General features: G+C 35.8%; 1 protein-coding gene across 10 annotated transcripts in view; it reads left to right on the top strand.

Annotated features, from left to right (window-relative positions):
- Window positions 1-27,051, top strand: part of Shprh (SNF2 histone linker PHD RING helicase) — an 82,365-nt gene that overhangs the window by 25,624 nt on the left and 29,690 nt on the right. For all 10 annotated transcript variants that reach the window (XM_063233453.1, XM_063233455.1, XM_063233458.1 and 7 more), the window contains 13 exons: window positions 670-921; window positions 1,705-1,783; window positions 6,561-6,724; window positions 6,810-7,066; window positions 8,242-8,363; window positions 11,035-11,123; window positions 13,181-13,273; window positions 16,132-16,239; window positions 19,292-19,434; window positions 22,081-22,254; window positions 22,521-22,583; window positions 23,542-23,767; window positions 25,352-25,495. In XM_063233453.1, coding sequence (XP_063089523.1) covers window positions 670-921; window positions 1,705-1,783; window positions 6,561-6,724; window positions 6,810-7,066; window positions 8,242-8,363; window positions 11,035-11,123; window positions 13,181-13,273; window positions 16,132-16,239; window positions 19,292-19,434; window positions 22,081-22,254; window positions 22,521-22,583; window positions 23,542-23,767; window positions 25,352-25,495 — 1,914 coding nt within the window. The remainder of the gene's footprint in view (window positions 1-669; window positions 922-1,704; window positions 1,784-6,560; window positions 6,725-6,809; window positions 7,067-8,241; window positions 8,364-11,034; window positions 11,124-13,180; window positions 13,274-16,131; window positions 16,240-19,291; window positions 19,435-22,080; window positions 22,255-22,520; window positions 22,584-23,541; window positions 23,768-25,351; window positions 25,496-27,051) is intronic.

Below are 27,051 nucleotides of genomic sequence, written 5' to 3'. Positions count from 1 at the left end.
TTCTTCTTTCCATGTAAATATTATTTTAGGCTTTTTATATTTCAGCCACTGTCACAGCATGGAGAATGCAGTAAGTAAAGTGTAATTTTGCCATTAAGGAGCTATGTTTTGTGTAGGTAGGGAAACTTTGAAGTCTCAGCATCTTTAGTTTTAAGCAAGTCAATTAATGTTCCTTTATGTGTGAGACAAGAATAATAGCAGCAGCTACCAGCATTGAAATTTAGAGATAATGCTTACCAACGTATCTGAAACGCAAAGATACTTCATGCATGGTAGTTCTTACTCTTCTAATGTTTCAAACCATCGTACTCTAACTCAGCTATTTATTCCTTGCATACATATCCTCCTCTTCCTTTGTCCACCTGTGAGAGCTCCTAAATGTTCTTCAAGGTATACCTGACATTTTAGCTCCTCTGAATCCAGCCGCAGAGTTGGGCTTTGCACTGTGCTGCCCTACATCCACTTTTGTTACAGTTCCTTTCATACTGCTCATGTTATTTGTCTGCTGCCCTAAAACATACCTTTCGCTAGACAGGTAGGAGATCTACCTTTGGCATATATGGTCCTAACCACATGGAAAGGACTCAGTAAGGGTTTAAATAAATGAATATTTCATTGATCTTCAATGAACTCTGTTACACTAACTGCGATAATGTGATTGTGTCCTAGGTATATCAAGGAGTAAAGAAACATGGGTTTTTACAGCCTCACTTTTTGGCAGAACAGGATATAGTTATCATCACCTATGATGTCCTTCGTTCAGAACTAAACTATGTGGATATCCCACATAGCAACAGTGAGGATGGGCGCCGCCTCCGGAACCAGAAGCGATACATGGCCATCCCCAGCCCCCTGGTCGCTGTGGAGTGGTGGAGGATCTGCCTTGACGAAGCCCAGATGGTGGAATGTCCTGCAGTGAAAGTGAGAGTCTGCAAAATTCTTTGAGGGCTAGGGAAGAAAGAAAAGGATTAGGCAAAACAGTTAAAGTATAGTTAACCCACAGTACTGATGCTGGTCAAAAGTTTGCTGTTAAATGCTCTGTATTTCATTTTCTCTTGTGCAGTGAACTGCACAACCCTTCGGAATTGTTCTCAAGCCCTGTGCCTCTTATTCTGTATGCACTGCTTGTGTAGATTTGGATAAGATGTTAGTGATGTATCTCTGATACAAATGAAAGCAAACTGTATTTGGAAATTGTTTAAATCATTTATGCTATCAATAATTTTGAGCCATAGTTCACTCTTATAGTTTAGTCTCAGAGAGGTTAGATCATTACAGAAAATGCTGCTTCAGAGAACAGAATTTTATTTCAACCTTTATTATATATCTTTCTCTAGTCTTCTTCAAATGGTCTGGGCTGAATTTATGTATCATGTTTATTGCTCCAGAGGTTTACATATAAAGTGTGGAGTGGTATAGGAAACTAAACGCCATTTAGTGGGATTTTCCCTTCTCTGCATGCTTAAACTACTCCTCCCTTTCAGGGTTGCCCGTGCCAGCCCCCCACTAATGAGAGCCACTCTATCGGGAGATGGCCCACTGACTAGTACGTCTGACACTGAGTGCAGTAAGTGTTAGATAAAAGCAGGTGCATGTCACCTGAAGTGTAGCTTTGCACAGGCTATCTTCTGAGTAAAATGCGCAGCGTCCACATTCTTCCTGTGACCCTCCTTTTGTTTGTGCTTCATACCTCTCTCTCACTAGGCTGCAGAAATGGCCCTGCGTTTGAGTGGGATTAATCGGTGGTGCATCAGCGGCACTCCAGTACAGAGAGGCCTGGAGGGTAATGTATGCTTTCCACACATACTGCCTTCACTGATGGCCTTGCTGTTCTTGAGGAAAAAGTGCTGTAATGCTTCAATTTTAAATTCTTGTTTAAGTGAACACGCATTTACTCCTATTAGTTTCAAGAATTTATCTTTTTAAATGGAATTTGAGTGATTTTCCATTTTTTAATATGAGAACAGATGGATAGTGGACTGGGCCCACTGCCTCTGAGTGAGCAGTTATTTTACCTTCCAAATGATATACACACGGTCTGAAGTGATCTTAGATTTCCAGTCCAGTAGGAAGAAACAAAACCTGAGAGGAGAAAAAGAGGAAAGAAAGGAGGGGAAAGAGAATTTCAGTTGACTATGTCTGTTAAAACAGAGATCATAATTTCCATTGTGTGAATCTATAGTAGGATCAAAATTTTACTAATTCTGAAAGTTAGAAAATACTAATGTCACACCATAAGTATTTCACACCATAGTATTCCTTCAACCATTTCTTTTCTTGAACAATTTTCTAATCTTTTTCTTTCTACATGTACATTTTGAAAGAAAAGACACTACATTTTAAAAATCTTTAGTGAAGGTGTGTGTATTTAAAAATATAAGTAAATATTTTGTCCAGATTTCCTGTGGGGTAAGGATATAGCTCAGTGGCACAGTGCCTGCCTGGCAAGCATAACATCCTGAGTTCAATTCCTGGTACCAAAAAAAGAGAAAAAAATGTTTTCAAATATCCTGGAAAGCTATATTAAAATGTAGTTAATTTATAATATTTAGGTGTACTTTCAACTTCAAAATTTACCTTTCTGAAAATTAATGTTTTCATGTTGCCTTTGATTTGATCAGGATAACTTAACTATGTGCCAAAATAAAAATATCACCCTCTGTTACTATGACCTGAGTGGTTACTTTTAGATGAAAAGTATTTCCTAGGGAAACCATAAATCTATATTTCAGTACTCACATAACTTATGCCAAGATGTAAGCTCCCATAAACTGTGTGCCTAGTTTCTCCTATGGGTACTCTTGGCACCCACAGAGGCTTAGACAGTCTGTGAGGGTATATGCTTAGCATTTATTTTTAATTCACACAATTTGAATGTTACATGAAGATCTTATTTATAGAATTATCAGCCTCATTAAAAGACCAAATTCAGTGGTCTATTTTTACATTTGGTAACTATGAAAAATACAGATATTAAGCCTAAAATGTCATTCAGCTGAAGTTAGCTGAAAGGGTATACAGAAAAAAAAGTAACACTTCTTAGAGTTATTCTTTCATTTTAATATTGAAAGAATAACAAAGTAGGTTATGTCAGCAGTGTATGATATTGGCAGGTACTTTGAGTGCTTGTTACCTTTCAATAAATTCTTAAAACAAATAGCTTCTTTAAAACAAATAGCTTTTAAGCTGTTTGAGCTTTATTGAAGTATAAATGACATATAATAAAACTAAGTATTTAAACTGTGAAATTTGAAAAGTTTTGGCATTTGTGTTTACCGATGAGTTTCCTCGTGCTGAGTCACTTTAAAAACAGTTTTGCCAGGCTTTCCGGAATTTTGCTTGTCTTTTCTTTGTTTCCATCAACCGTGGTACCTTTGTGTATTCTTCTCACTGTATCCAGGGATATTAGTCTGCGTATGACTTGCTATGCTACGTTTGGAAATTTAAATTTCATTTATTTTCATTTTTCTTCAACCAGACTTTGTTGACCTTGGCATTTTGGGCCTAGTAATTCTTTTTTGGGCTGGATAGTTCTTTTTAGATGTGGACTGGCCAGTGGTTTAGGGTATTGGAATGCTGGCGCTAGGTGCTGGCGACTCTCATCTGGTTCTGACAGCCACAGTGTCTCCAGATAGTGCCAGGTGTCCCCAAAACTTCTGCCCTTCCATGGCCACCCCAATTAAGAAACGTCATACTAGCCTGATGAGGATAAATCATATTTGATCTATTAATTAGTACCCACCCAGAGATCTGCTTAACCTCAGATTCACCATGTGTTTAGCAAAGTAATGACAATAGCATTTTCACTCCGTAATTTTCTAGGCTCTTAGTGTATGTTCGATGTCAGGCTGAGATGAGAAAGATGCCAATTCCCCTTGCCCACCCATGTCTGTTTAATAGACTTGTTGAATAATATATAAAACTTTGGGAATATATAAACCTGGGCTTATATCTTGACTTACTGGTTCTACACTTATAAACGAATTGCTTAAATATTCAAATCTTATTTTCTTTTATTTTTAAAATAAAGTATGTTAAAGATTATACATATATATATATGTATCTATGTATATTTCATTTAACACAGTATCCAGCAGATGTTAAGTATTTAATGAATGATAGCTGCTTCCACTTTTTTGTTTCTCACTTTTGTAGTCATTTATATCTTTGAAAGTGTTGACTTTAAATAATGTCAGTTCTCTATACCTATTTATTATTTCATTTGTTTGTGACATATCAGAGTAAGTATAAATAGATAAAGTCCCTGAACTTATTGAGTTCACAGTTTAAATGGGGAAAATGTGTATGTAAAATGCTTATGAGAAATACAGAGTAGACTCTAGATGATTCATAAATAAAAAAAAATAAAATTCTAACTAAATCATTTCCTAAAGAAGGTGTCACGTGCTAGAAAGGCAGAGGGAAGTGACAGTTGAATTGAGATCTAAAATATTAATATGAGTGGAAGGAAAGAGAGGAGGAAAGAATTATCCATTATAGAAGAACAAAAAATATGTGTCATCCGGCAGCAGGAACCAAGTGTATCAGTATAGTCAGAGTGCAGAAAGCTGGTGGAAATATGCAGTTTAAGAAAAAAAATAGCTGTCGAAAGGATTTAAGAGTGGTGTGGAGTCATCTTGTAGTTAGGTTTGTATTTAAATATCACTGTAGTTCCAGTATGGAGAATGGCATACAAGAGGAGCTGCCAATGGACATTAGCATAGCACTGTTTGGCTGTGAGAAGTACCCTTGGGAAGCGGTGCTGGTTCTTTGGGTTTGGACTACTGTTGTCCTAGAGCAGGGATGGAGAATCTGTAGCATGTGTGCCACAGCGGGCACACTGAGAGAGCCCTCTCGGTCGGCAGAAGCCAAGTTGCTCCAGCCAAGGTCTGACAAATTATCAGTGCATACAATAGCAAAGATCACATTAATTGTGCAACAAAACATGCCAAATACAGACTTTTAACTTTTAGTAAACAGCTATTTATATCATTGAAAGCTCTGTTGTGTTTTTCTTTTAAGACAAAAAGGTGTTAATGTGTGAGTTGTTTTTTCTAAACTAAAGCCTCAGTATTCAGGTGAAGCTGCAGTGTTGGCACTTTGAAATGAATAGGTAGGTTTTGGGTTGCAGTTCAGGCATTCTGTCTCTAAAAAGTTCACCATCAGTGTTCTAGAGAAATAGAAAACCATGGATAGGGAAAATTAACAAGGCTTGATGTTAGATCAGGATATGCCAAGATTTCTGATTTGCTTACAAATATTGGAACAAACAACATTCAACAGTGCACAACACTAGAAGGAAAAGCATATTTGACCGAAAAGATTAATTTTGACAGATTTTGGGGGGCAGAGGGTACCAGAGATTGAACTCATGACCTTGTGCTTACCAGGCAGGCACTTATGCCATTGAGCTAAATCCCCACCCACTGACAGGAATTACTGATATGTTTCAAATCTCAAAGAAGGGGTAATCTGAGCTAAAATGTAAATCCATGGATCTCTATCAGCTCTTTCAGAGGCTGTTACCTCTCAGAAGCCAGCAAAGCAATTTGAAGTTTTGGGGTTTTTTGTACCAAAAATTGACACAAAATAATTTGATTTCAGCCTAAATTTGTTGCCCCCTCATCAAAAGATATTATAGATAGGTTAATGATATATTTTTAACTAATGTTTATATCTTTTGAAGAGAATGTATATCTATTGTAAAAAGTTCAAATATAGAAAAAATGTAGTCACCTATAAATTCATTTGAAGGCAAAACTGTATGTAGTCTAAGGATTTAAATTTTATTTTTGAGCTCATCACATGTATAATTTTATGTGACAGTTCATGTAGCATTATATTGTAAGTTTCCATATGTTAAAAAATTCATCACAAAAAATACATGGAAAATGCTTAGAATGTGTGAGACAAAATATGAACTTGAGTGTGTTAAGTCAAGAGATATGTAAGATGCACCATGCTCTAAAACTAATAAATGCAAAGCTGCTTAATCAGAAAGTTCTATGAGTGTACCATAACTTAATTCTTCTTTATTTGAATTACTCTTATTCTGTATACTGCTAATCAGTCTTGTCCTTTTTTGTTATTATCTTAGTCTTGTTTATTAGAGTAGAATTACTTGGTCAAAGGTTATAGAATATTGGGTCAGAGAATATTCTTCCTATCACTTATGTGATTAGGAATTTTTTCATTTTTGTTTTTTTCTGATCCAGTAAATCTTGTGTTGATTCACATCATTTCTTACATATATCTTGTCAGGTATATGGAAGCAGTTCTTTTTAGGTAATTTCAAACTTTTGGATTAAGTACAAATATGGTGATAATTCTGGAAGCTTTGTGACATTTCCATACCTGGAACAAAACTTAGATCAAAATAGGCCTCAATAAATGTAAGCTGAGTTGGAACTAAATTTCAGATTCAAGAGACTCTAAAACTGCATTTTAATTCATGAAAAGTACTGTGTGCTTTATAATGTCTGTGAAAGAGCTTTTTCAGAATGGTAATGAAGTACTGAAACACTTACATTCAATGTGCTTTTGGCTGTTTTTATTTTCAGATCTTTTCGGGTTAGTGGTCTTTCTTGGTATCGAACCTTACTCTGTCAAACACTGGTGGGTTCGGCTTCTCTATCGCCCTTACTGCAAGAAGAATCCTCAGCATCTCTACAGCTTCATTGCCAAGATACTGTGGAGGTCTGCGAAGAAAGACGTGATCGACCAAGTCAGTGTGATAAGTTTTATTAAGGATCTTACCAAGAAAAAAAAAAAAGAGTGGGGATGAAAGCTTTGTTAACTCCTCCTTACAGATTCAGATACCGCCGCAGACTGAAGAGACCCACTGGCTGCACTTCTCTCCGGTGGAAAGACACTTCTACCACCGGCAGCATGAGGTGTGCTGCCAGGACGCCGTGGTCAAACTCAGGAAGATTTCTGACTGGGCGCTGAAGCTCAGCAGCCTGGACCGGAGGACAGTCACCTCCATCCTGTACCCACTGCTGAGGCTCAGGCAGGCCTGCTGCCACCCGCAGGCTGTGCGCGGGGAGTTCTTGCCACTTCAGAAAAGGTCCTACCTCCTTTCTTTCTCCTGTGGCTAACGGTTCAATAATAACAACTAATATTGGGACAGAGTACCTTTTGGGCTCTGTTCAGCTAGTTTTAGTAATGTGGTAGTTTTTGTATGCAACCTCATTTGTGAAAGAGAAGCACATCAAAATTATTTTCATGATTTTGAATATATTTATTGTAAGTTAGGATTTGGGGGGAATTTTTGTTGTGTTCATTTGTTTGTTTGTTTGTTTTTGGCTAGACTCCAGATAGGAGAAGTTTTTGTTCTTCCTATATAGTTCCCACAGTGAGAAATTTGACTGTGATCAAACATTCTCCTTGTAATTATGCTAGCTATGTGTGATTTTTCCACTCAGAAATGTGAGGGAAATTGTGTCTGTAATATTGTTGTCCCAGAAATTTGTATTCTTGGAAGCTGACCTACTTTCAGCACCTGGCAAGGGGAAGAAACCCTTCAGGTCCTGTCAGAGATACAGAGAGGACTAGGTTTATCCCTGACTTTAAATTACAGGCAAATTGGGGAAATAGCAAAGATGATAGATCTATATATATAATAGAAGGCAAGCATAGTAAATTTCAGGAGCATGCATAAATATTGCTATGGAAGTCATTTCTGTTTTAATGGTTAAGGTTAGACAGTAGAAATGATACACAAAGATGATACAGTAGAAATGATAAACAAATTAAATTGCAGTAGTGGGATTCAGACCTGGTTTCACATTCTAAACCTGTACTCTAAATTTTAAATGTATAGTTTTGATGTGGGTTTTGTGAAATAGAGTCTCACAATGTAGTTGAGTCAGGCCTTGAACTCACTATGTAGACCAGGCTGGCCTCAAACGCATGGTGATCCTCCTGCCTGAGCCTCACAAGTGTTAGAATTATAAACATGTGCCACCATGCCCAGCCTAATTTTAGACTTTGTATTTGAGGGAGATTTCTCTAGTTCCTTTCTTCCTGTACTGAAGTGAAAAAAAGTTTGAAGATAGGATCAGATAGAGGAATGCTTGTGAGAATAATAGTAAATAAGTTAAAAGCAATACTGTAAGAAAAAAATGAAGCTGAAGTAAAAGCACAGTCGCTATCACACAGACATCATCTTACCTGGGTTCACACCTGGCAATTTATCGCTGGGGTTCCTCTGGTTTAACAGTCCACCTTTCTTCCTTTCAGCACCATGACGATGGAGGAGCTGTTGACCTCTCTGCAGAAGAAATGCGGGACTGAATGTGAAGAAGCACATCGGCAACTTGTTTGTGCCCTCAATGGCTTAGCAGGCATCCACATCATTAAAGGTAGGCGGTGATGGCTTTGCTGTCTCTCATTCTTCTGGGAACATCTCTGTATACTCCACGTCAGTGTTTCCCAGAAGAGCACTTTCTGCCAGAGGTAGTGTGTGCCTGTAATCTCAACACTCGAGAGGCAGAGGCAGGAAAACTGCATGACTTTGAGGCCAGTCTGGGCTACATAGTGAGTTCAATACCAGCCTGAACTGCATAGTAAGGCTTCTCCAAAAAAAAGACACTTTTACATATTCTTGACTGTAATTTAAATGGCTTCCATTCAGTAAAAATCAGTTACGCAAAACTTTTTGAAAACTTCCAAAGTCACATTTCCTTTTAAAAGAATTCTGAGTTTATCTTCAAATTATAGAAGAGATTTGCTTGTATTCCATGTAAACATACGTGTGCTATGCACTGACTGCTCACAGGCCCTCATGGCTATACTGTTAAATAAATACATGGTGTTAGGCCGGTTTTGGACACATACTTCCTACAGATGTATTTTCAGGAAATTTCAGTTTTGCAGTATTAAATCCAGTATATTTTAGTGCCAGCAAGTGGTTAAGGCTAGATATTTCCAAATTTGGCTTAAATTTGTATAACTTATTGAATATACATATTTTGTGTTTTCCTTGGAATGCATCTCCTTTTTCGGTACACAAAATCTGTAACACAATAGTGAGTAGTTCAAATTCAAGTGCTTTTATTACATTTAATCACTGCTACGTCCTTTAAAAGGGACAGTGATTATGAAAGGAGAATTGTTAAATGGTTTATTTTCTATAAATGATAATATAAGTACTCATAGAATATATGATTATTGAATACTATCAATCAAGAATTTGAAAACTAGAACTTGCTAACTCACAATACTTCTAAATTATGTAACATGACTTTATCTTGAAAGTCATCTCCCTCATCAAAGTGAGTAGAAATTGGCAGAGTTGGTAATACTTTAAAACATATATGTTTTAGAAAGCTTTATATTAGATAACTGATAGCATCAAATATAAAGCAGAAATACAAAAATGTTGTGTACAATAGTGTGAATACATAATGCTGCTGAACTGTACACTTAATATTGGATTAAATGAAAGATTTTGTTAGTATATTTTACTTTATATTTTAGGTTAGTATATATATCAGCATTCTGAAACAGATAACCAACTACTAAAACAATTACAAAACTGTGCATCTATATGTAGGAAGCGTATTGTGGCTGTGAACACAGTCTGTAAGTATATGGTATTGATAAAGCTAGTTGAAAAGAGAAGCAAGTACGTGTGATAATCAGGGAGAAAATTACTTACCAAAAAATATCCAGTTGGTAATCTTTGTAGATGAAAATCCTCTCCCAATTATCACATTAGATTTTAATTGTTTGTGATTCAGCAGTTTCCAAGTTTCCTACAAGCAACAAATAAAGTACATTGAATTATTCAAATTTCATCTCCTCTTTCAGGTGTGATTAAATTTTTTTATAAACAGCCAGACTGACTGCACTAGGCTTTCCACAAGATCGCTATGCCGCTAATTAGCTCTGCCCTTGCAGTGTAAAAACAACCACTGGCAGTACACAAATGAGTGTAACTAGGTTTCAATAAAACCTTATTCATTGGATCCAAATTTCAACTAATTTCCCATGTCACAAATATTGCCATTTGAAAATTTTTAAAACTGTTTAAAAATACAAAAGCTTGACTGTAGCAGTAGAGTGCTTACGTAGCATGTGCAAAGTCCTGAATTTGATCCCCAGCACTCCATAAGTAAAAGATAAAATAAATTAAATGTAAACATTGTCCTCACCTGATGCGGTGTATAAAATTGCAGAGTCAGGTATGATCCATGGATCGTAGTTTGCCAGCCTGTAGTTTAACAGATATTTGTTGATTACTTTATGTGATTGAGCTGCTAATTATAAACAAAAGAAAATAGCATAGATTTCAGACTAATTATGATTTGTATGACCAGAAATGAAAAGATTTAACTTTTTTTTTTTTCTTTGTTACTGGGGTTTGAACTCACAGCCTCATGCTTGCCAGGCAGGTGCTTACACCACTGAGCTAAATTCCCAACAAGATTTAACTTTTTAAATGTACTTTTTAATGGCAAATTATTTTGGCCTAATGCTTACAAGCATATCTACAATCAATAGTGTATGAGTTTTCTGAGAATTATGTTTAGGTTGCTCATACATCTAAGACTTTATAAAAGCTATAATTATCCCAAATTCATCCCTAATTTCAAAACATAGTGGCTACTGATGGACATCTTTTTACTTGCAAGAGGAGTATTCATTATCTAAATTAAAAGTTCATTCAGGTTTTTTGATATGATTTTTAAAACATTGGAAATATGTTTGATTATAATATATCCTATTACAACTTCAGGACTTTGTAAATTTCGTGAAATTACAAAAAGAAGCTGATCAGGTTTGATTTCTTAAACTGGGATGTCATGTTAATATTAAATCAAATTACTTTACTTGAAAAAAATAGTTAAGGATTGAAAGTATAGATAGGGAGTAAAATGCTTACATAATATCCACAGTGTCCTGGGTTTAATATCCAGCACTACCACCTGAAAAGTGAATTATAATCATTAAGATGCTTCTTTTGTTATAGATTACTCTAGAGTTAAGTGCGTTACTTTCTTCTGGGTTAAGTACATTTCATTTCTTCAGGCGAGTATGCTTTGGCAGCAGAACTGTATCGAGAAGTGTTACGTTCGTCTGAGGAGCACAAAGGAAAACTCAAAACTGATTCGCTCCAAGTAAGTAAAAACCAAAACAAGAAAATGTCCTAGGTTATGTACTCTGTTTTATACAAAATAATTTTTTCTGACTGCTTAAGAGAACAAAGATGACTTGAATTACAGTCACTAAAGATGAACAAAACAGCTTGTGGCTCTTTCCTTGTGTTAAGCACCCCAAGTGACATGTGTATGTAGTAAAGTTGGAGAATCACTACTCTTTCTTCTCTGGCCAGTCTTGGCCATAAGTCCAACAAGATAAATCTACCTTAAAAAAAATAGCTCAAATTATTTGTAATTCAATGAATGGGGTAGGTTGGTTTTAGCATTTTTGCATATGAACATCACAGTATTTATTCATACAGTTTTTACCAAAAAGAAAAAAAAGATGAGTTAGACTAAGCTGAGGAACTAAGTCTTAAGAAGAGCTATCCAAGAGTCTATTATAATTTTTAGAGTCATGGAGATCTAGGATATTTCATTTGTAACACTGATATCTTTTTCATTTCTTGGTTTTGACAAGTGAGCCACAGAGCAAGCTCTCTAGCTAAATAGGAAAATAGGAAAATTTATTAATTTTGACAAGTTTACACTTGAGTCCTAGGCAAATTGAGTTTTTTGCTATTCAGAATAAAGACCTTGGGACTCACAAGTGTGCCACCGTGGATATTTGTAGGAATGATTGGGCAAGTAACGCAAAGAGAGGAAATAGGAATCTGCTTATATTCTGCATAGATCAGGATTACAGAATGCAAAAGGACCTTGATCTCTGCAAGCATGTTCACCTGGTGGAAGAAGGAAGAAGAATGATATTCTGTTGTTGAATAAAAGAAGGAAAGTAGAAGAGTGGACATGCTTATAAATCAAATATGTGTGAATTCAGGGTTGAAGGATAAGAAGTTAACCCCCTTAGTGATTTTTAGTTACAGTAACCCCACTGACTAGTAAAGCATAATTCACTGAGTGCTTTACTTTATCCAGCTAATTTAGCCACACTGTTGCCCTAAGATAAAATCTTTACACATTTTATGATCTTACAGTTATAGAAAGAGACCACAAATATTCTTCCCGTTTTACCACTATATTCAAAAAATAATGAGCAGTCTTCTGTAAGTACACAAAGAGACAATAATTTTCTACCACTTTGAGTTTCTCTAGTATCATTTGCACTTTTATTTGTGCTGTTGAATCTGATACTGCTGCTGATTGTGTTATCTAAGAAACCATCTTGAAAACACCCTTAGGTCTGTGGCATTTTAAGTAACTCTTCTAAGATAGACTACACAGGTTTGTACTGTGACCAGTACAGCAGAATAGACCTTTATTATTGGCTCATATTAGTGGCACCAAATCAGATTAAAACAGAATTCTTTCCCAGTCATCCTTTAGCTATCTACCCAAGTACAGTGTTAATTTGACAGCTAAAAACTGCTTTCATTGTGTTTCTTCTTACAGCTCTTGATTCCAAAGTGAACCTCTAGCTAGTTGCCAACTCAGTATCACAGTGGGAAATGTATTATATATAATGTAGAGGCATAAAATGCAGATTTTTTTCTTTTAACATACTTAACTCCAGCTCCTCTCCTTTTCAGCCCTTAAACTCAACATGTCCAACTCACAATCCTGCTTTCTTACATGTTTCATTGTCCTAGTTTTTATTATAATGTAATTGCTAGACTCTTTCAATCTCATTTTGCAGAAGAAAAGGAAGGAAGTCAGTATAATCACCCTTTCTACTTTATTAGATTTATTTGACTTTCTCATACTTTCCTATATAGAAAAATGCATGTATATTAGGGGGAAATGTACCTGTACTACATATTTTACTGAATGCAGAGATATACTGCATAAGGCTGTATATCTTTAACTGAAGAAAATTCATGTCATTATGACTTAAGACCTTTGCTATGAAACTGACATAGCTCTTCTCCAAAAACATTGGTGTTCAAGTTGTTTTAAAGGCAAACTATTCAGCAATAATGATCTTAAGTTGCAGAGCTGTATGCCATATTAATATTAGGTTCTGTTAGGAGCCTACTGTGTGCCTGTCATTCTTACTGCTTTTTGTGTGTTTGTAGAGACTTCATGCTACCCATAACTTGATGGAATTGTTGACGGCCAAGCACCCAGGGATACCGCCTACCTTGCGAGATGGTAGACTTGAGGAAGAGGTAGTTGCTGGTTTTCATTCTGTCTGTAAGGTTTTTCCCAAGTTTTGTGTTCCATGTAGTTGCTGTTTCCTAGGTATACATTTAAGTAAATGCAACTATGTTTTCTAATTGCTTTGATATTGCAAATTTTGGTCTGGTGGTCTTGAGTGGCAGAGAATGGCAATACTCCCATCTGATTTTGCCTCTTCAGTAATCTGCTTAGAAATACATTACATAACTGCTTGTTGTGACTGTGGCATTGATAAATAAAAAAAAGAGATGTTGCTGATCTCATTGCCATTTACAAATTATTCCATTTAGTAAATATAAAAAATTCTGCACTTTGTCTGCCTTGCTGAATATTATAGAAGGCGCAAAATAAATTCAGATTTTCAGTGATATTTCTCAGAGAAGTTCCTCTACAATGAGTGCTGCCTCTTGTTGAAAGGAGTAATGCTGTAGATTACTGTGGATTGTCAAAAGCTTGTTATGCTAATGCTTCTGAGGAATTTTACCATTTTTAAAGATCAGAAAGGAAGAAAAAAGCTAAAATACAAAGAGTAGATATAATTAAAATGTATTGAACCTGTAATTACAGCCTTTATTTGAAACATGATTAAAAAAATGAGATTTTTATAATTGTATAGCCTTTTGCACTGCAGTTTTTGACAAAAAAATATGTATTTGCAATGTACAAAATAATGTTTTGATACATATAGGCATTGAAGAATGGCTCAGTCAAGCTGATTCACCTATCCCTTTACCTCACATACTTAATCTTTGTACTGACAGCATTTAACATCTACTCAGTAATATTCACATATGCAATGCAGTGTTAACCATAGTGATTGTGCTGTATAACAGGTCTCCCTGATTTGCTTTTTCTGTCCAACTGAAATTATTGTGTTTTTCAACCTACATCTCCCAAATCTCTACAGCTCCTGCTGACCACTGTCCTGCCCTCTCTTTTCCACATATGAGTGAAATTACATAGCATTTGTCTTTCCGTACATGGCTTTTATGTAGTTCACTTTCCCTCATGCTCTGTGTTGTAAGAGGAGCTACTTCTTTTTGAAGGCTAAATAGAATTCCATTGTGGATTTGTACTGTATTTCCTTTTCAAATCATCAGTTTATCAATACTTGGTATGATTTCCGTGTCCTCATAGATAATGCTGCAGTGAACATGAGAATGCTGATGTCTTTGACATAAACTGACTATATTTCCTTTGGATTTATGTCTAGAAGTGAAGCGGTAGATAATGTGGTCGTTCTGCTTTTGACTTTTTTAAAACCTTTCATACTCATTTCTGAAGTGCTGTATTGATGTACAGTAACACCAGCAATGTGTGTGTGTGTAGAGCTTCCCTTTTCTCCACATCCTCACCGGCATGTGTTACCTCATCTTTTTGACTTTGGCCATCCTGATAGGTATGAAGTGATATCATTGTGGCATTTATGTGCATTTCCCTCATGATTAGTGATACTGAGTACCCACTCATATCTGTTGGCCACAGGGGTGTCTTCTTTACAGAAATTTCTTTTCAGTAGTTGGCTCTTTTTTGATTGGACTATTTGGGTTTTTGCTGTTGAGTTCCATTTTGCTGTAGAATTCCATATCTGTTTTGGCTTGTTGGCCTTTATCAGGTACAGTATAGAGTACCACGTATTTTCCCTGGTCCAAAGGCTGTATTTTCACTCTGCTGTTTCTTTTGCTGCGTGTGCTTTATTGAAGCTCAATGGCAGCCTAGTGTTAGAGTTTTCAAAGCAAATCACAGTCCCAGTGTAGAGGTCTAATGCATTTATAGAACCACTCAGTCTGTCGCAGTGCCTTCAGCGGAACAAAACTATCACTAGGGCACTGAATCACCTATTAACAGCCCAAATAATTATAGCCAAGGAATTGTAATAATTGTTTCTCCGACCAATTAAGTATTCCAGTTGAATGGAAGAAGGTGAAGAATTTTATGTTTCCTAATGTTGAATTTATAAGAATAAAACATTCCTATTTAAAAGGATAAAATAATTTGATTGCTTATGAGTTGCATGACTATACTCTTGAAAATGTAAACTAGGCTGGCAATGGCCAAAACAGAATACGAAGAATGAGAGGCCTGAGCACCATGAATTTATTCCTCACAGTTGAGTAGGTTAGGGATCCAAGGTCAAGGAATTGTCTGGTTTAGTTTCTCCTACGGTCCTTCATGGCTTAAGAGTCCTCGTCTGCCTTCTTATTGTATCCTTCCATGGCCTTTCCTACGTGATCATACATCTGTGATATCCTTATTATAAGGTACTACTAGTCATATTAAATTATAGCCTAATCTCATACCCTTATTTAATCTCAGTTACTTCCTTAAGCAATCATCATGTTGAGGAAAAAATAAAAGTAATTTAAAAATAAATAAATGCATACATGCACACGTGCAATCACATTGGGGATTAGGGCTCCAACATAGGGATTTTGGGGGAACACCTGTGTATGTTTTCAAGTATTATTTTAAAATTATAGTAATTCTAAGAAGCTGAAATAATACATGAGATAAATAGTACTGAAAGATATCTTTTGCCTCATTTTAAAAGCTTATTCTTTGTTTTTCTCCCTTTATTTCTTTATAATTCAAAAGCAAATAGAAGTTTGAGGGAGAAATTTTTAGGATTTCTTAATTTTTGTAGAATGAGTTGATCATTTTTGTTCTTTTTAATGTATCTCTTAGGAATTTCTAAGATGAATTTTATGTTTTCTACAGTATACTTACAGAGTTTTGTGTTTAAATCAACTTACGTAACTATGTCTAACAGCCCCCTTGTTCTTGAAACACTCTATTAGATTACTTTCTAAACCTAGAATGAAAATTTATATTTTCTGTTTAAACACAGGCCAAACAGCTAAGAGAGCACTACATGAGCAAATGTAATACAGAGGTCGCCGAAGCCCAGCAAGCTTTACAGCCTGTGCAACAGGGTATACGTGAGCTCCAAAGAAAAGTATGTCTCTGAAGTACAGTGTTTCTTGCCTTGTATTCATCTCCAGATGGCATTTTGGATTTTCTTGTGTTTAGGGAATGTCTTAGTTTCCGTCTCGTCACAAAGACACAGTATCTGACACCCATAAGTTATAGGAAGAGAGGTTTATTTTGGCTCACCATTACAGTACATAATCAGCCAGCACCAGAACAACATACAGCATGGCAGAGGGGCATAGCAGAGAAAAGCTGATTGATCATATATGGTGGCCAGGAAGCAAAGAAAGGAGAGAGGAGCCACGAGGGAAAGATATGCCTTTCCTGGTCACCCTTCGTACACTGCCTGGAACCAGGCCCCACCTCCTCACAGTAAGCTAGCTGTAGCACCCATAACCTTTTCATCTTCTAAAAGCCCCATCTGCGAAACATGAGGCTCTTCTAAACCATGCATCCCGACCCTGGCTCCCAAAGACTCATGGATATCCCCTAAGCAATGTGCACTTAGTTCATCTCTAAGAGTTACCAAAGTCTTAACAAATTCAACAATGCTGAAAAGTCCAGGTCTGAAGTCTCCTGTAAGACTCAAAGTAAACCCTTAGCTATGAGCCCCTGTTAAAAAAAAGAAAAACAGGAAAAAAAAAAAAAAACCTAAATGCTGCCAACATACAGTGACAAACATTTCCATTCCAAAAGAGAAGAATAGAAACCAGTGAGCCCAAAGCAAAGCAGGCGGGGACAAACATTAAATCCCATGGTTCCATGTTTAGTATCTGGGTCAAAGAAGTGAGCTCTAAATAGCATAGGTAGCCCTACGTCTGGCATTGCCTGTGATTATGAACTTTATGCCTTCTGTCTTGAACCGACTTTACTCACTGCTTTCAGCCTCCTTAGACATTCCACATTCCAGCTTCTCCACTTTCCTCTGTACTTTGTAGCTTCACTCTCACAGCTTCCCCCACTCTCTCCGAGGCACACTGCATGGCATCCCAGCCTTGCTTCTGAAGTCTGGGTGGAATCCTTAACCCCACAACTCTTACATGCTGCATGCCTGTAAAATCAGCACCCAGCCTACCTCAAGTAGTAGCCAGCAGTTGGCTCTTGAGTACCTGGATGGCTGGACTCTGGAATACATTTCTGCCTTTGGTCTATAAAGAACAGCGTCTTAGGGCTCACTTTTTCAAAGCAAAGTCTTTCACTTTTGCAAAGCAAAGAGCAGGGTATTTCAGTTTCTCAGGTGCCCTTAACACACTTTTCCGATTGTCCTAACTTAAAATAGTTGGCTTTTTTTTTTTTTTTTTTTTTTTTTTAGCAATCTCATTCTCAGTGAAAACATTGAGGACTTAGCTGGGCGTGGTGGCTCACGCCTGTAATCCCAGCACTCGGGAGGCTGAGGCAGGAGGATCATTGCGAGTTTGAGAACAGCCTGGGCTACAAAGTGAGTTCAAGGCCAGCCTGAACTGCATATTGAGACCCTGTCTCAAAAAGACCAAAAAAAAAAAACAAAAAAACAAAAAAAAAAAAAGAAAACATTGAGGTCCTAAATTTCACTGAACCTTCCTTTCTAATGAATTCCAAAACTTTTTGTTCAGTTTTTCACTGTAAATCTCACTAAGAACAGCAAGCAGTAGTAATGCTTGAACATTGGACTGCCTTGAAATTTCCTCCACCAGGTTAATTAGTTATTATCCATAATCTCAGTCTCCTACAAGTCACAGTGCATAAGCAAAATGCAGACAAATTGTCTACCAGAGCATAACACACATGTTCTAGGGCCCAGCTACAGTGGAGTTCTTGTTGCTGACTGAAACTTCCTGAGGCTCGTGTTTAGTGTCTGCATTTTTATCAGCATTCTGGTCTTCTGACCTCTTACCAGAATCTTCCATCAAGCTCGGCTTATGGCATTCTAGGACTTCTTTAGACTTCTGCTTTCCAAACCTTTCCAAACTCTTCCTGCAAAACAGGCTTCTAAGTGACATGCTCATATAACAGTCACAGTATCCCACTCCCAGTACCAAAGTCTGTCTTAGCTACTTTTTACTTGAAACCATAACTTAAAGAAAGAAAAGTACGACTCAGCTTGAGGTTATAATGCATGGTTGATTGGATCCAAGGCAGAACAGTGTGGGAGAGAAGCATGGCAGAGGAAAGCTGCTCATGTCATGGCAAGCAGGAATCAGAGAAGAAATAGAAGAGGCCACGAGGGAGATGAACCCTTCCTGGTCCTAGAGCTAGTGATAGAGAAGTGTGACACAGGGGATATCACTGGCTCTAGTGACCCACCTCCAGCCTTCTAATAGCAAGTCAGCTCCTTCCAAAAGCCCCACCTCTGAGCACATGAGGCTCTCGGGGGACAAGGAATTCTTAGCACATGATACAGAGCCTGTAAATCGAGTTTATTTAGTTAGCATTATTTCCCGTTGAATTAGTAGAAGCATAGATAAATTAATTTTTTGAGGTTTCAATTTTGTTAAGCTGTAATGGATTTCTCTTTACCTTTGGTTTATAGCCAGTTATTAATGACTTTTTTTTGCATGTACATATTCCCATAATCTTTCAGGATACTAAAGCATTAGAACCAAAATATTTTTCTTACAGGCCAGTACCATTTATCCTTTCTAAAGATTCTCCTTTATGATATTACAAGCAAAGTCTCAGGAGCAGTTTACACAAATACACTCTCTTTTAAAGTTGATTCAGTGGATTCTAATTCATTTAACCAAAGATTAGAAGTTTCTTTTTTACATTGAGAAGGACACCTGTCATTTTTCACATGGACAATGAATGCTCCATTTTTATTTTGATTGCTTAACAGTTTCATTGCACGTATGCAGGACAGTAAACTTTCACTTATCCAGGTTAGTCAAGAAACAGTTTTTCTCTTTAATTATATATGGAAAAGAGATACTCATACAATGTATATAGATTGTGTATATTTGTCTCCCCCTGTTGCAATTCCTTTGAGAATAGCATTTGTTGCTTATTTTGTATTTTTATCACCACTATTACCAGTGATGGGAACACTGTGAATACTACAGAAAAAATTTTAATTGGTCACCTATTTTTATTTTTCACAGATTCATTCTAATTCTCCTTGGTGGCTGAATGTAATTCATAGAGCAATAGAATTTTCTAAGGATGAGGAACTTGTTCAGCGAGTACGAAATGAGATAACCAGCAACTATAAGCAACAGAACGACAAGCTTTCTATGTCAGAGAAGTAAGAAAATTATATGATGAAATAACTGAGTAATCACCCCAAATATTTAGATCATTTGGTATCAGGAGGTACAGTTAAATGTTAGAATATATAGTGGTTGGGAGTTTTATATTTGTGAAGAGTGCATTTCAAATAAAAATATTAGATGTAAGTCTAAAAGGAAGGTCCTTGTTTCCATATACTATATGAAACATTTAAAAATGTCTCTTTTTAGAGCCTTTTAAAATCTTTTTAAAGTATTTTCTTTATTGGATACACCCAAAGCCAACTTCTAGCAAAAATTGAAGTAAACTTTGTCCTTAATCTAAGCATCCTGCTTTCCCCGTGATTCATTCTGCAGGAGCTAAGCATCAAGTGCCCTGAAGGCCCAGGTTTTAAGCCATGATTATGTATTCTTGCCTCCTGTCTTTCTTATGGACACCTCTCATGCTTCAGGGTCTTTAAAGATAAGTTGGCCTGTTGCTCCTAAAGTATAAATGGTAAGAAATTCTTCCCAAAGGATAGATACACTCCTTATCAGAAATCCCCTAAGTGGTTTAACCTAAAGGAATGTCTACCCGCAAGGGAAATTGTTGTAGCAGAACACTTAATGTTACGTAGCATATAAACCATACTACCCATACATAAATAGGACTATTTGTCTACCATTGCATAAATAGAAAATAAGAAAGTGTGATTCAGACTGGATAAGGGTGAGCATTTCTCTATAGAGAAGTAATATTTTTATATAACTATATTCAGAGATCACTTCAAACTGTTATGTATAGTTTTGCATGAGACTGATGTTTCAAAAGCTAAGTTATCCCCTGTGTCACACTTCTCTATCACTATCTGTCGAAGCTGTGTGGCTTAGAGATGAGGGGTGCAGGGGCTTCTGTTCAGACTGCGGGACTCACATCCCAGCTTGGCAAGTTACTGATGTGCGGAGCCTTGACTGCTTCATCTGTAGAGCCGGGAGGTGCTGATGTAAGAAGAAAACCGATACTGGAACAGGCTCTCTTGGAAGAATGTCCACCGCGTAGGATGGTGCATAAGAGTTGCCCATCGTTGTTAGTATTTATTCCCCTTTGGTCTAAAGGACCTAGAAGAGAGAACATTGCCAAAACAGGGTAAATAATAAATAATACTGTTCACCCTTAATCACACTGCCCAAATTTGAGTGAGGAGAGAGAAATTTTCCAAAGCTACTTCTTCCTGTTGCTTCAAAAATATTTTTCAAAAATAATTTAAATTTCTAATACATTAGAAATAAAAAACCTCATTTTCTTTTTGTAAACATTGATGTTTTACCTAACTGCATTCAAGTATTTATACAGCTCTTTAGAAACTATTCAGCAACTATTCTGTGCCTGTTGTATTTTTGAAGAAAGGGGTGTGCATAATCTTTAACTTCTAATGCTCGTAGAAAAGGCAAAACCTATGAACATTTTAAGAAATATGAGTATGTATAGAAACTAAACATAACAGTGAGGTAAACTGAGTATTTTCCATAAACTCCATGGAGGAAAAACAAACAGATTATTTCTGAGGGACATTAACAAAATCCTCAGGAAAGAAATGCAAGCTCTTCTGAACAATTCCTAGATGTCACATAGCATTTCAGGAAGGATAAATGTATACTCTTAGCAAACAAATCACCTTTATATTTTCTAGTTTTTAAATTCTTAATATTCTAAGCTTTTTCTTTCTTCACAAAAAACACATGTACCTGCATCTGTAAATGTTCTTCTCAGCTCTTTTCATCCACTGTTGATCAGAATGGTTATGAGCACTAACTGGAGGATCAGGTGTGTGGCTCAGAAGTGCTTGGCATGTGCCAGGCCCTGAGTTCAATCCTTCTCCTGAAAACAAATTTTAAAAACTACTGTTTTTGGGTTTACCTTGCTATTTTGGCACACAATAGTTTTTGTAGTAACTTTGTAACACTAAATACCTTAATTTCTTAAACTTCATCCATAATATAAGCACTCATAAGCACATTAGACATACTTGGCAAAGTGCCTGTTACACAGTAAATGCTTAATTAAAATTAAAGCCAGGTGGATGGTTACACACCTATAATCTCAGCACTCTGGGAGGCTGAGGCAGGAGATTCACACGTTTGAGTCCTACCGTGACAATTTAGAAAGGCCTTGTCTGTAAGTAAAAAAATTCAAAAACAACTGGAGATGTAACTCATTCTGAAGGCCATGGAATCAGCCCCTGTACTGAAAAACCAAAAACAAACCTTAATTAAAATTAATGATATTTTTTCTTTATAATGATAACTATGACTTTTGGCTATTTCACTATTCTTTTTTTCTTCTCAATTTTCTGTCTTTATTTTCCTGTAGTCACATCATTATATATAGCAAGAATGTCAGGAGGGACATTCTCCTTTAAACAAGAAGAATTGAACAATCCTGACCAGACAACTGAGACAGAGGCATATTTTGCACCCTTTTTCAGATCCTGTTTTATAATAGCCAACTCAATGTCATTAAGGTGCCCCTAAGCACACTCCTGAGGAAAACTTACCCAAGTGTGGTGGGAAAATGCACACTCTATTCCTTTAACACTTTACTTGGCAACCATTTTCTGAATTTGAGGAAATTGACCCGTGATTCTTTTCTTTACATTGTGTGTGGTGTTCGTCATGGGAATCAGGTTCCACGACTGCAGAGGTCTTCAGTTCCTCCTTACAACACAAATGGATGAGCTAAATAAATTCCAGAAGCTGGTTAGAGAAGCTGTCAAAAACCTGGAGAAGCCTCCGTCTCGTAATGTTATTGAATCTGCAACAGTCTGCCACCTCCGGCCAGCCAGACTGCCTCTCAACTGGTAGGTTGAAGAAATCAGACAGCGAAATGCCTTCATCTCATTAAGCTAGATTGTATCTGAGAAAAGAAATTATGTCTTATAAATAGTTTTAATTCATACAAGTAGAAAAAGATATATTACTAATATTAAAACAACTCAAGAACTACTTACTAAGAGCCATGTAATGTTTTTCTAAAATGGATACCCCTTTAAAGCTAAAATACACTGTTTTAAAGTTATCTGATTGCTCTGTGTATTCGTAAATATTCTCTGATAATCTCTTTCAGCTGTGTTTTCTGTAAAGCTGATGAATTGTTCACAGAGTATGAGTCAAAGCTGTTTTCTAATACGTAAGTTCTCTTTTTCATTATTACCCATCAGGAAAATGAGACGTTTATTGATATTTGATTATAAAACTATATTTTCTATCTAGCCTTTATTATGTTTTTTCTTTTAGTAAATCAATTCAGTAGACTTTTACCATTTGGTCATTTAACATGCTCAGTTTTACCTACATAGAACTTCCCCTTAAATGTTTATGTCATGTAGGAATATATAGCTAATTGAAGGGCATTTAATAAGAAGGATAAGATCCTAAGGTTCTAGAGTCTAGATTTAAACTCAAATCCTTGCCCACTTTTATGAATGAATTGCTTTTCTAACCTCAGCGTCCTAATTTGTGAAATAAAGACTCTTTTTCTATTGTTGTTTAAATATTAAATAAAAAAGTAAAATAAAATACTGTTTAGTAAATTGCTTAGTAATAAGTATGCTATAAAAATTTTAATGCCCTTTCTTAGCAGAGTCTTCATGCTTGCACAAGGATTAAACTAATGAGTATATATAGTTGTGACATTAGATCCGTTTAGCAAACATGGAAGTTAAGAAAATTCTTAAGTTCTGTCTCCCTCCACTCAAAAAGTAGGGCTTGATGTACTTTTAGATTATAGTATGGTTCTTTTCTTTTTTTCTTCTTCTTGCTTTCTTGTTTGGTGGATTTTTTGGCAAGGTTGGTCATATGGTAATTTATGTTTTAATTTTCCAAGTAAGATTGATAGCCCTTAATTGAAAGATAGCTTAGTTATCCCAGATTACTGCCAAGAAACACTGAAAAAACTATGACACTGTCAGCATTTTCAGAGTTGTTATTTTTCCAAAGACATGTAAACATAATCCTGAGGATGTGATACTGAAAGTTGTTGGGACATTACTGACCTCGCTTCCCTACTTCTGCCAGTATCACTTGTTTATGGTACTTGCTACCCGCTGACAGTCATTGCTGTTGCTTGACTCTGCTATGTTTTTCAGAGTCAAAGGCCAGACTGCAATATTTGAGGAGATGATAGAAGATGAAGAAGGTCTGGTGGATGATCGAGTACCTACCACCACCCGGGGACTCTGGGCAATAAGTGAGACCGAACGATCCATGAAAGCAATATTGTCATTTGCAAGATTGCACAGATTTGATGGTGTATTCATAGATGAAGGAAGTGCTTCAATGGAACTCTTTGAAGCGTGGAAGAAGGAATATAAGGTACAGTATTGTAGAACTTCCCATGTTAAAAACCCTTCTTCTTTACACTTATTTTTTTCTTTTTCTTTTTCTTTTTTTTTTTTTTTTTTTTTGTCTTTTTCCTGTTTATTGGTACCAGGGATCGAACTCACGACTGCCTGTTTGCAAGGCAGGTGCTTATGCCACTGAGCTAAATCTCCAGCCCCTACACTTATTTTTAATTGCTACTTTCCTCTTTTTCTCTTCTGTTTTTCTAAATCTGCTTTTAGAGATTTGAAATCTCATCATTTCTTTCCCTAAAATGTTATTCTAATAAAGAATAATAAAATAATATTTAAATTCTATTTATAAATTACTAAAAGCAAATCTGTATTAAACTAAAACTTCTAAAAATCATTTTGTCTAATTGTGAAAGTATTCATTCTGTTCTTCTCTTGATGTTACACTACTATTGTGTGAAACTAGATTAGACTTTTGTTTCTTGTTTGTTTTTGTTTTGCTTCTGTTCTATGAATAGCAACCACATGTCAATATCAGCCTTGAAAATTGGGGATCATAGTTATTTCTTGAGCTACAAGACTGGAAACCATTCATGATTAGAGCACAAATTGGGCTTTTATATTAAACTAATAATTCCATTGCATTGAGGCTCTGTACTTGAGATTATAGTGTTTATTAATTTTGAATTCTTTTTTGAATAATTATTGAACTATTCTTTGAATCTAAAGTTCTTGCTTTTTAAAACTAGATAAAAGTTTCGTTCAAAGTGAAAATAAATGTGTACCAGTGTATACATTTAATCAACTGGGAAATGACACTTGTAGAGTCAGAATCATCAGTTCATATTTTTTTCCTTCTGTATTACTATTATAAATTCAAAGCGTATTTGCACAGTTAATTACAATGAGCTATAAATGAAGACAGTATTATATATAGTGTCCAGTGACTCTCAGAGTCTTTATTTGGGCCCAGTTTGACTATATCCCATGTGTCCAGAGGAGACCTTGTCATATGTTCTTTATCTTTGTGCATTTTCTGTCGTAAGTCCGCAGACTAAACTCTTTCACAGAAAAACAACTGAATGAGCTACTGCTGTATATATTGATCTCAAATGTATTAGTGAAGAAAACATGTCAAAACTTGCATACTAATATAATTTTAGAAATGTATATGTGACTGATTTATTAAGGATGCATGTTATAGTACTACACTTGAAAAGTGTGAAATCATAAATTCTGAACAATGCTATACTGTTATCTGACTTTGAAAGAAGAATGTGTGAGGAAAAATGATAATGATAATTCAATTAAGCCTGTCCTAGGAATTTATTCTCTGAAATTAGCTGGTGGATACTCAGGTGTGTATTTTAGCATTCTTTTATCAAATAAGTATTTTGTGAATATGTGAAATATATTACAAAATATTTTTTAAAAATAAAGCAGATATTCTATCAATCTAGTGAAGATCTTTGGTCTCATCAAAAAAAAAGTTTGAGTGTTCTGTTCCTAAGCATCTAAAGAGGCATCTAAAGAGGCAGCATCCGTGGAGATCATTCATTCCCACTTCGTCATGTGTTTCTGAGACGCATCTTTTATCTTCCTTTAGTTGCTTCATGAGTATTGGATGACCCTGAGGAATCGCGTGTCTGCTGTCGATGAACTTGCAATGGCTACAGAACGACTAAGAGTGCGGCACCCTAAGGAGCCAAAGCCAAACCCACCCGTTCATCACATCATTGAACCACATGAGGTACAGTGCAAGGAAATCACAGGAAAAGGCACAGCACATCAGTGTCCCAAAAAATGCAAGGCCCACAGAAGAGACAGAGTCAGAGCAGTGTTCTCGTCTGTTAAGTATGTTCTTCATGTCTGTTAACAGGTTGAGCATCTAAAATTGGCTTTATAGGTCAAAAATGGTCAAAGATGAGCAAGATCTAATTCATGTTTAATATTCACTGTTTTGATAGATTTTATTTCTTTGCAAGTTGTGCATTCAACTTTTTTTAGCACCTTCTGTAAAGTCCTCTAGGTATTCTCGGTCATTTTTTAAACATATTTTATATTGCCTCAGCTTTATTAGGACTAGAAAAATTTTCCTCAAGACTAAGTAACAATTTTTCTTTTGCAGTGATTTTTCTCTTGCTATGTATAGATATTTGCAATTTAGCTTCTAATAAATCCCTCTTTTCATTGTAGGATTATACCAATCTTTTGTGTTCCATACTAAAATATTATTTCTTTTATAATTTATTTTTATCATGTGTATTTAATGCTTTAAATCACTTTTTACTATAAAAGTTGGAGAACCTTTAAAATATTCATATGCTCTCAGTTAAATATGAATTCTCAATTAGTTTTTTCTTTAAAAGCAGATTCTACATTTGATTCTTTTTTTTTTTATTTAAGGAGAAAAGAAAAAAAAAGCAGAGAAAGGGTACAAGTTATACAGATTTGCAGGAAAAAAAATGAACAGTAGGAAATCACTAGTTAATGGATTATATACTGTCATCTTAGAAATAATTGTTCAAGTCACAAAATTAAAGCTTGTAAAGTGGACATTCCATCAATGATACTGCAAACAGTTCTGTTCAATGATCCAATAAATCTCTGTGATATCATATTCTATCTTATATACTTAAATATACATGCAGTTATATAGTTTAGAGCACTTTCTTTTCCTCTCTTTTGTACAATGACTATTACACATTTTGGGTTTCATTGCTCTCACGGTTCTTATTACTTTTTTGGAAGAGAGTAAAACCAAATGTGACATAACAGAACAGAATCGGTCAAGTCAAAAGGGTGGACATAATAGATAATGTGAAAACATAATACAAGGTGATCAACAATGGTTACCATAATGCCTCCCGCTATCTCTAATAGAATTGCCTATACCATTAGTTATAATACAATTGAACAAAACAGTAAAGAACAAAACCGACAAAGCCAAACCATTGGAGACATTGTAGGTCTTCAAAAGTAGATAAAAGTCAACGAGAATGGGCGTTATAATGAATCTCATTATCTTCACAGCTGATGCCTAAATTTTCGAACCTGATACTATCTAGCAAAACAGAATAGGGGAATATCAGTTAAAAACCAGATGGTGAGAGTAATACAGGGCTTTAAATCAAGGTAATGGAAAGTCAAAGTGGGTTACTATAATATATCCTGCTATTTTTTTCCTTTAATTAAAAGGATAAAAATTTTAAAAAAAGTATTAAAAAAGTAAATAATGGAGTGGAGATTGAGATAAAAGAGGGCATAACAACGAAACAGCACAGATCAAAACATAACCATTTAAGC

Source organism: Cavia porcellus, unplaced genomic scaffold (assembly GCF_034190915.1).
Source record: "Cavia porcellus strain 051 isolate PalLab524CR breed Dunkin Hartley unplaced genomic scaffold, mCavPor4.1 scaffold_22, whole genome shotgun sequence".
Classification (NCBI taxonomy): Eukaryota; Metazoa; Chordata; class Mammalia; order Rodentia; family Caviidae; genus Cavia; species Cavia porcellus.
Note: the sequence above shows the minus strand (reverse complement) of the source record. Positions and strands in the feature narration are given on the sequence as shown.